Raw genomic sequence first — 10,575 nt, 5'->3', positions numbered from 1 at the left:
CTAATGGGCTAAATGGTTCTATAAAATTTTTAATTATTCCAAAAAATTATGATGAATTTCTAGAATACTGAGGTATATTAAAATAGCCGTATCTCCGGGTAAGATGCACGTAGAACAATTTAAAAAAACAAGTTTAATAAAATTTAAAGCTCTTGTCAAAGCCTACAAATCTATAACAGGCAGAATGTTTCTACGACCTCTCTAACTAAATTAGCAAGAGAAATAGCCGAGATAAAAAAAACAATGATTTCGGTTCCTTAATTGTTAATAACAATCGGTAAGTTAATAATGTACATACGTACATTGTACGTATGAGTATTATTTTTTAAAGACGCTTGAGTCTCGTATTTAAGGGGTAACACCACTGTAGGATTTTGGAAAATTGCTAAAATTTATGAATTTTTTGTGGGGGCCACGATGTATACTTTAATTTAAGACTTTGAGGACTAATAATACATGCAATCAACTATAAGAAAAAAATTTCTTTATAAGTTTTAGTCACAAAATGGCGAAGATATCACAATTTTACAAAATAGCGATTTTTTGATTGGCGGAAAGCTTTCTCGACTTCTATGGCATCTAGAACAAAATTTCAAAAAAGGTCTTAAAGTTAAATGCTTTTTCTAGGAAAGTGCGTAGGATTTTAGCTCAAAAGTGAAAATTGTGAAAATTGGGTGTTTCTAAAAAAAATTTCAAAAATTCGAGAAAGTTCCCTCCGAATATTGTTTATTAAAATTGAAATAATTAACTTATCGAAAAAATCCTATGTACTTCCCTTATTAATCTTATTTTAAAGCTTCAGTTCAAATTTCAATCGGTTCAATATTTTTCGAGATATCATTCCGCCAGTGCCAAAATACGTTGTTTCGAGAAAAGCGCGTTTAAAGTTTTTTTGGTACGAAATTCATACAAAACCTATGTATTACCTTTAATCAGCGATCCCTGCACCATACAGTTGGCCTTCTATAGCAACCTGTTCAGGTCGTTTTACATATTAAAAGTCACTTTTCACTCGTACGATAATGTACTTACATGAAATTTTAGCGACAGTGCTTCAATGGAAAAAATACTAAATTTATTGAAATTCGCTGATTTTGCGAAAATATGTTCGTAAAGACCCTTCCACTCAAATTGAAAACAAAACATCTTATAACTTCGTCTCCCCTATAAAACTAATTTGGCATCATTCTACACACTCCGAGGGAGCTTTTTTGCAAAAAAAACGTTTTTTTTTTAAAAAGCCTAGAGTGGTGTTACCCCTGAATGTAGCTTTTGTGGTCAAAATTGGAATGCATTTAGGGTAGTTCCCTCAGAACCTGACCTACAAATTCGGACATATGTCTGGAAAAAATCTGAAAAAAATCATACGTTTTCCTTGACAAATTCTAAGACTTTTTTGTTCTTTTTAAATTTTTCGTACAGTTCATACTTATTGAGATAAAAAATCGCAAAGGTTCATTGCTTGAAATTGTTTAAATTTGAATCGTTTATAGCTCGTGAAAAATAGATTTTAGAGAAAATTTGCAAGAGCACTTTTTTGTTTAGAATGACCCTAAAAACCCATAAGAGTGGGTTTCAGGTCCAAAAGTTAAAATTTTTATTTTTGCAATTTTTTTCATTAACTTTTCTTAACAACTGTATGGTCAAGTTTTTCCAGTTTTTGAGCTATGTTTCAGGACATACTGTACAATCATCTCCTAGTTTTTGAAAAGATTCTATCGATGAGTTTTTTTTATAATCACACAAAATAGCGTCTTTTCGACGCGCTAGCATAGGGATCCCATGTTAAAGTACCGAACTTTAATTAATTATATTTCGAAAATGGTTTGGTTAAAGTTCCTGAAATTTCTCACACATATGAAAAGCACTGTCAATTTTTCGAGGGCACTACCTCAATATGGAATGTCAGAAAATATAAGAAAAAATGAAACACGTGTAGTAAATAGAATTACCTATGAAAACAGTTGTATCTTTGTAAAATATCTATATTTTCGAATTTTAACCTTTAACAAAACCGACATTTGAGAAATTTAAAAAAATAATATATCCCTTAAAAAATTATCTTAAGCTTGTAACATTTGACCAAATTAATATCAAATGTTTTTGGGGCAATGGCCTCATGTCATATGGTGTTTCGCGGTTCGTAAAGATAAAAGTACATATTGATTATAACGAAATTGTTTTTGATCATATTGTGCAGCAGGTTGGTTTTACGATTTTAAAATCGTAATTTTATCGCTGGGCTTAGACTGTGCTATAATAGTATTTTATAACACGAGAGGACTTTGGACCATCAGCGAATATTGTAAAAAATCTACATTTTTATTCTGATAATATAATTTTTATCGATAAATATAATGAATTGTCAATAAGTTTGAATTGATCAAATAAAAGATCAAGGCCAGAAAGAATCATTGGTCAATTGCTTTTGGAATTAAGTTATTTTATTTCAATTTATTAGAAGCAGTACACATGCAAGGAATTGAATTTTTTTGTGAAAAATATAAATTATAAAATGTTTTAAATCAAAGAATATAGTCTAAAGATTAATACCATATACAATAAATAGTAAAACTGTATGTTCTACTTGAAAAAATTTACAATACTTTTTTGAACACCTAAAATTTATCGTACCTAATAATAAGAATAATAAAAAGTAAATCATTTATGACTTTAAAAAAATATTTTTGTGATACAGATATAATAACGATTTCATCAAACGAAACAATTTTAGACTTAAGATATGTACTTAACTTAACTAAATAAATACTTTAGTTACGTACAGATTTATAATTGTTCGTCAGTACATATATCTTATTCATTTTTTATAAATATCATAAACTCTCAAATGAGACAACGTTACCGTGCAACCGCAACGTTCATTTCAACATACTTAAATTATTTAAATTTTTAATTAATTAACAGGCTAACTTTCACTGACCAAAAAGTGATCCCCTAAACTTAACTTTACCCTATATAACTTTTTAGCCTAATGACAGTTCAACTGCAACGTTACTGCAGTTACCAAAAGTGTTCAAAATGCGCTAAGAGTTTTATATATTTCTATAAATTTTAGAAATCCTCGAATTTTTAAATTATAGTCATACTTGATATCTTTTTACATTGATGATTTTCAATTTTCTTACGCACCAGACCTTTAAATTTATTAATGATGAAAGATCTTCCAAAGAAAGTTTATTACAAATATTTAGTCAACCGAAATAAAAAATTATAAATATTTTAAACTGATAGGCCATTGATAAAAACTAAGTAAAAATTTAAGCATAATTATTTTACGGAAAATGTTGCAATCAATGACATTTATTACATCAAATTTAATTACTGCGCTAAATACACAGGCACACCTAAGTAATACGGTTACTCATATAATAAAAGATTACTCGGTTACTCGAATAACAAAAGATTATGAATAAATTCTTATTTTTATATAATTAACTTTTATAATTATTTATCCAACACTAATTTATCTTTATGCATTGATTAATTTTCGTAAAGATGTCAAGTTTTTTTTTAACAGAATGATTCTTGTATATTGTGAAAAAAAAATTGAATTTAGCTTACATACGTTTTCATTTATTGAATGAATGACTATTTACTGAACTACTTTTTAACATATGTGTAAGTTGTATTAGTAACATATAATAATTATACTATACATATTTATAATTTTTTTACATATAAACTATAAGTGAAACAGCTTTTTTCAAAGTCTTAATTGTAAATCAGAAGTCACATGAATTTTCGTCTTAATATATTTGCAGAATAGTACTTTTTACAATAGTGCAATTGCGTGACTATTACTATGAACAATTATCGATATTCAAAATTCAAACACAGAGGATATTAAGACACCATAAATTGATCACATGTAAATTAATGAAGACAACAATGATATTAATAATTATGCTTTGAATTTTTTCCCAGGCCAAGATAATTTTCTCTACCTGGAATAAGGTTCTATAATGATATTGCCAACGTGTTCAGAATCAAATGATTCATTCTCACAGGCACTTATATACCAGGTAACCCCATTAGCGCTCAAAACTGTTTGATTTTTAATACTATTTTTATTTGGATAAATTGATTAGTGTGGGCTCTTTTAAGATATTTCAAAAGTGCACCGTAATTATTATCATTATTATTTTCATAATAGCAAAACCGTTACCATTTGCTGTTGAGTTAAATTGACTGAAGTGCATTTTATAAATCTAGTATGCGTAATCTAATGTGATTTTGTCTTTATTATATTAAATTTGTGGTTTTTTAATTGTCAAATATCAGGTTGATCAAAACTATTGAAAATTTCACTGACGATGAGCTTGAAAGTGGTGATTTTTGTTTAGTTAGTTCATGATACACGTAAATGAAGGGAATGCCTGAGGTACTGATTACATGTCGATGCAGCTTCAATTACTGTTTTTGCTTTAAAATAATAAACTTAAGCACAATTTATGTGAAGTTTGGACATTTCATCGAGGAACGACTTTGGCGTTATAATGTGCGAAGATCCTAAAAATAAATTTAATTGTCATGCATTGGTCATTTCAATAAAGTATAGCACTCTTTTATGATCGCATCTTACCAATGATTACTTCCCAATTTTTGACTGCATTTGTAACTTCGTAAGCGCAGCGAATTTCAGAAAAGCACGCACCGCCAACCACGAATACAATCAGTCGCGGTACGTTCTTGACCGTCTGTTGACCTTTCTCTTTGTGCCAATGTCCATAACGAGCACTAGAAGGAAAACGCAGAGAATTAATTAACTAACTAAAAATAATTATTCATGAAAAATTGAATTGGATATTGAAATGTTACCTCGTCGGTGCATGATATCCAGAACTAGCAGTTCTGCCACCTAAGAATGGGAAGTGCTTTTGATCCAATTTATCTTCGATCGAATCTTCCATTATGTCTTTTATAACCGGTGTCCAACGGCTCATTTGGTATGTTTGTTCGGTAATTCGTTCTTTTCTCGGTACGGTATAGATTTTTTTACGATTGCCTTCAACGACGACGTTGAGACCAAGATTAGCCATGTTGACGATGGTTTGCTTATCCTCCGGCGACATTTGGGCGTGATGAATCAACCGATTGAGATTGTCGTCGGGTATGCCGTTTTTGCTTAGTACGTACAACGCTATGATTCGCAATTTGTCCATATTGTTGACGGTCTGGTCGAGAAGAACTGGAGTTATATTACGCATGTGATCCTTGATGCGCTCGCCTTCGGCATCAGTTCCCATTGCTAAATCCTAATTTGAATGAGAATACTAATTATTATTTGATAAGAGAATCAGAGAGGATGCTGATACCGCTAGCCGACTGATGATACTTAATTCCGAATTACTTGAAAAATAAGTACAACGCACCTGTTCGACTTTGCAGAGCTTATCGACGTTTCCTTGGTAGCGTTTCATGCAATCTTCGGCAAGATGCAAATGAGTGGCGTACTTGCTGAGTTCTTTCTGATATTGTGGCATCTTCTTAATCATTTGTGATAAGTCTCGCATGCTTTGCTTGTCGTTTTGAGGCATGCGCTTCGACTCGGTGAACTTTTTCAAGTTTTTGGTAACATTTCTGTCAAAAAGATCATTTTGTTAATATGAATGAGACACATAAAACATCAGATGCGAACTTACTGAGATACTACGGCGATGTGCTGATGTCTCAATTCGACCCACAGATCGTCGTTCTCGTCCAACAAAACCGACTTTTCTTGTCCTTGCGTCGCCTCGTAACTGTAAACGTCATTTTCAACCTCCAAGAGATCGTAGGCCATAGCTTGCAGGGTGAGCTCGTGCAAAAGTGGACTCACGCAGTCGAAGCCACGATCGAGAATCAACAGCTGGCTTCGAGCCTTTTCAGGGCCTTCGCCCATCGTCGGCTCGTCGGCTTTGTAAGCATCGAGCTTCTGCTGCACCATCGTGGCTAATTCAGCGTTGCGATCGAAATCACTGCGATACCGCACCGACGGGTACTCGCCCAAGGTGGCGCACAGAGTGGCGATCTGTTCGGCAATACGCTCCATGTTGGCGTTTCGCACATTTATCAGCGAGGGATTATAAAAGCACGCAAACGTTTCTCGAGAATCCAAAGAGAATACCTGCGAAAATATTTTCCAGTTGAATTTCTGCGCCACATTTCTTCGCCTCGACACCAATCAAAGTTTATTATTTGCAAACATGAAAAATCAACCGTAATAAGCAGACAGTTGAAAGTAAAAGCGAAATATATCAACAAGCAAAACTTCTTTGAAAGAATACATATTAGAAGATGTACAACTATAAGCGGGTCGATTCTTTTTGAAAAAAGTGCTTATTACAGTTCAAATCAAAGAGTTTAATATGTGACTATACTAATTTAATTATTGTATGTTAAAGCTAAAGTAAAAATAAAAAATATTTCATCGTGAATTGTTTAATATCTATGAAATATTTTTCTGAACAGCTAGGCTCTATAGAATAAAAATTTAATAAAGTTATTTCCATGTAGCTCTTTAAAAAAACATAGATAAGATATTAAAAATAAAATTTTTGAAGATTATTATTTTTAAACTAGCTTCAGCATTTTGATATTATGAGAAAACAAAGTGATGTGCTTCAAAAGCGCGAATCTACGATCTCATTTTCACCTGTGATTCGTAGGGCAAGAAAGCGATGTTGATTTCTTTGAGGGTTTTGACCTTTTTAGCAGCAAGAGACTTGCAGATATCATTGAACAGTTCTTCAGGACACACTGAACGAACGGAGTGCACGAACAATTATTTTCAAATGTTTAACAATTAGTATACAACATATTATTGTGTCTATATGTCAGTGTGTATTCGGGTATCAATATGTTTCTGTGCGTGTAAATGTCCAAGAGTCGTGGAGGGAGAGAAGATACCATTACTTATCAACTTAATTGAAATTCATAAGTAAAAACACAAACAGTTAATACATCTTCGCATATTTTAATCGATACCAACATTAATTGATCATTACTAATGCAAAATTAGCAAGGAGTTGAGTAAATTATTTTTTGCAGTTATCATGTTATTCGAAAGAGATCCACAATACGTTAGTAATAAGTGACAATAATAAAAGAAAGAATGATGGTGTATTGTTACATAGACCTGCACCAGTTAGAGACACACAGAAAACGCACTCTTGTTAATAACATTTAAAATTTATTAATGTACACGCTTTTGGAATTCAGTTAATATTTTTACCTGCTCTTCGTAAGGAATAAATGCGATGTTGATCTCTTTCAAAGTCTTAATAAATTTCGCCACCGCCGCGTTACATACGTCAGTGAACAAGTTTTCGGGACAAGCTGTGAAACAAAATCAGCTGAAAAAATTTGTTCTTTCTTTATTTTGCCCGTCGAGCGAGATCGCCCGCTCGATTAATTTCGATAATTCTTCTTCTCCCTCGAGAAAATGATTATATTTATTCATGGAGTATTAATGTAATAAATTAATAATCAAGCACTAGACGAGTCGTACCTTCGGTGAAATATACGTGAGCGGCTTTGTACATGGTCCTTGTTGGATTGCTAAAGTCATCGATGAGTTTGGTGACGGACAAATTGCTCGGCGTTATCAGGTACACGGCTTCCATCGTCGGCAGAGGCTCGCGCTTCTTGTGAATGTCCTCGACCAGGGTGATGCCCTGGGCACTGATGTCGTGCATCTTGCAGCAAGCCGAGACCATACGCATGGCCAACTGGTCGACCACGAGGATCCGCCACTCGACACCGGCTGCCTGGCCTTTTTTCTTTTGCTTGATCACCTCGTTCATGATCTCTGTTGATTGAACAACCAATGTCTTATTAATTCTCATCAATTTTTCAAACTAGTATGGGAGTAAAAATAAAAGCTTCTGGTACGTGTGCATTCGTGCAGTCATCGATTATTTTCTTCTGTAGCCCAAAATGTACAATAGACGTTTACGTTGCATTCAACGCTGTGCATTTTCAATACAGCATCTTCGATCGGATCAAAGAGCTAGCAAAAAAATACTACTCGATGCGCATAGTCTGAATAATGAGAAATGTTGCAGCGTCATCGCTATCTACAAGTATCATCAATTTCTAGCATGTATATAGCTTCGTACTCGCGCAAGAATTGAAAAAAGCAGCTTATAAAATTGTCTGATGTATGTGTACATGCACACGTACAGGTATACTCGTACATACAGGTATACATGCAATGTAAGCCGAAGCTCGAGGTATTGATCGGCGTCGCCCAGTAGCAGGGGTAAATTCAACCCAGCGCTTGCGCACCTACGTGCTCCCTATTTTTTTACCATATTTGTTCTCGCTGCACATGTATATATAGACGCATTTGAGATGCCTCTCGCGCACACGCTCTCTTCACTTAATACGTGTTTGTAGGGCTACAAATGAGGTAAAAGTCGTTCTGCTATTTAATTAATCTTTTTTTTTCTCGCTAGATTGAAGCGCGTTTGAACAGACATTTTTTTCTGATAAAGGTCAGTGGTAGACGTTGTGCAGTCCCCCCAGGGTAAATCATTACGATATATATTGTTAACATTAATTAATTCGCATGCAATGCTCAACTTAATTAGGCATAAAAATTTTGATACATAATGAATGTTAACTCTTCCTGTACCACGAGTATCGTTCATGAGATTATATTATGAGCATATGTAATTGAAATATTCATGATATAACTTTAAATTGAAGTATGAAATTCTCGATTGTACGAATCTCGTTACCAGAATTTGTAAAAATATTAATAAAAAAGATTGAGCGTTCATTCTAAAAAAACAAAAGAGATTTTGTAAGCCAAAATGAGGAAATGAAAATGAATATAACACAAAATCTTGAATGAAATCCCATTTTTAGTCAATATAGTCTAAATAGCTACAATCAATGGATATACAGCAACATTCAACCATGAATGACGTCATTGCAAAGCCAAATGCAATTATAAATGTGAAGATATAGAAATAATCAACAAGCGACGTCATAATTCATAGAGTAAAAAGGACAATTGGTTTTTAGTGGGCTTCATTTGACGCATATCAGCTGGGCTGTAATACAGCATTTACGATCGGATTTTCATCGTAGTTTTAAAAAGCGAATCATGTGTTAATGAGTATTTGACGTATTTAATTGAATTATTTGATAATTTTTCTTTCTCGGTAGTATAAGAGCATAAAAAAGGTAGGCATAAAATGCTAATCTTCAATGACTTTCAGCACCCAAAAGATAATTTGCGATGAACGCAATTAGACATAGGGATGTATTCGACAAAATAAAAAAACAATAGCTGGCTCATTAAAGTTCGGAAGAAACGATTTTTAGTAAAGGTCAATTTTGACACCTGACATCATTGCTAAGCGTAGACGTTAAAAAAGAAGCGAAAATAATTACGTTCGATCGAAAGAGAGTAAATAAAAGTGACTTTGAAAACACGAATCTATATAAAGGAAGCTGTTACTTCATTCAAGTGGCTAGTATCAGCGTGGTAAGCGAAGCTGATAGGAATAATGTAGATATATAAAAATACGCGAAGAAGCAGCCGATTGTGGCGAAGAGCGCGATGAAATCATCGGCGCACGCCCACCTCTTCCGTCTCGCTTGCACCCGTATGGAGATAGGCGAACGCGCATATGACACAGCAGCACTGACACACATTACATGTATTGTACAATAACGAGCAGCCGACTATCGTGGGTAAACGTCCCGTTTTTCCGCACTGCCAAGAGAAGGCCGAAAAGCTCGGGAAAAAGGCAAACACAGACAGGAACGTGGATCCTTACTCACTTTGACCGACTTGTGCCTTGAGCGCCATTTTGACAGTAAGAGTGTTTTTGCAAGCCGATTATCCAGGTAAGTATGGGCTGCCCTACTACTGCCTCGTTCACGGGACGACGAGAAGTGCACTCGACTGCGACGACGACGAGTCCGACCTCTTCTGTCACTCTCGTTGCTTCTCTTTAACTGCTGGAGTTCTGTCCGCTCGTTCGCTTGTGTTGTCAGAGCGGCCACAATAACGTGCTGTTGTTTCAACTCCTCCGTTAAAACTGACTAGTGCTAGTCGACAAGACGACAGTACGACCAAGCCGCGCCGCCAAGTCTGCGATCAGCGCACAAACGTACGCGCAACATTCGCGCGCAGCTTCGAAACTCTCGCGCGCTAGTCGTGGCTACTGCTGCTGAAAATGCTCTCTCGTCCTCTCTCTCTCTCTCTCTCTCTTCGCGATCCGTACTTTCCTCTGGTATACGGGGTGTACCTATACGCAGAGAAACTGCTTTTTTCACCTAATTGCTTATATTGGCATAGGTGCATTTTCTTATTATTTTTTCCTCCAAATGTTAAATAATGTTTCTTGTTGGCAAAGTTGAGCATTGCGATTGAGCGCGAGTTTCAAAATTTACGGAATGAGCCAAAATAATCAATCTCGGCAAAATTTCAAAAGCACTGAAACATCAAAAACCACATGTTCATGTGCAAACTCTGTTTGAATTGTTGAATTGTCATCATACTGTGCGGATTGTTAGAAACAAGTTCTTCAGCTCGGTAAGCTCGTAACGCGCAGT

The 10,575-nt window shown here is 34.6% G+C and overlaps 1 protein-coding gene across 2 annotated transcripts; it reads right to left on the bottom strand.

Annotated features, from left to right (window-relative positions):
* Nucleotides 1-4,073: 4,073 nt before the first annotated feature.
* LOC106648419 (protein ROP) lies at nt 4,074-10,090 on the bottom strand. Of its 2 annotated transcripts, none has more exons than XM_014365329.2 (8): nt 9,799-10,090; nt 7,511-7,810; nt 7,235-7,338; nt 5,664-6,127; nt 5,394-5,601; nt 4,840-5,276; nt 4,604-4,758; nt 4,074-4,530 (listed from the first exon to the last, which is right to left on the bottom strand). In XM_014365329.2, exons 1-8 carry the CDS (start codon nt 9,824-9,826, stop codon nt 4,460-4,462), a joined length of 1,767 nt encoding a protein of 588 aa, XP_014220815.1. In that variant the 5' UTR covers nt 9,827-10,090; the 3' UTR covers nt 4,074-4,459. The 2 variants fall into 2 exon arrangements, with proteins under 2 accessions (XP_014220815.1, XP_014220806.1); XM_014365320.2 differs by lacking the exon at nt 7,235-7,338 and adding an exon at nt 6,656-6,759.
* Nucleotides 10,091-10,575: the final 485 nt, after the last annotated feature.

The sequence above is a fragment of the Trichogramma pretiosum genome, unplaced genomic scaffold (genome assembly GCF_000599845.2).
Source record: "Trichogramma pretiosum strain Unisexual culture from Peru unplaced genomic scaffold, Tpre_2.0 scaffold157, whole genome shotgun sequence".
Classification (NCBI taxonomy): domain Eukaryota; kingdom Metazoa; phylum Arthropoda; class Insecta; order Hymenoptera; family Trichogrammatidae; genus Trichogramma; species Trichogramma pretiosum.
This window is presented reverse-complemented; position numbering and strand designations above follow the sequence as displayed.

Coding starts and splice junctions, on each gene's coding strand:
- LOC106648419 (XM_014365329.2), bottom strand. CDS start 9,826: ATGGCGCTCAAGGCACAAGTCGGTCAAA. Junction 7,339..7,510: donor TCACGTATATTTCACCGAAG/GTACGACTCGTC, acceptor TTTGTTTCACAG/CTTGTCCCGAAAACTTGTTC. Junction 4,531..4,603: donor AAATTGGGAAGTAATCATTG/GTAAGATGCGAT, acceptor ATTTATTTTTAG/GATCTTCGCACATTATAACG.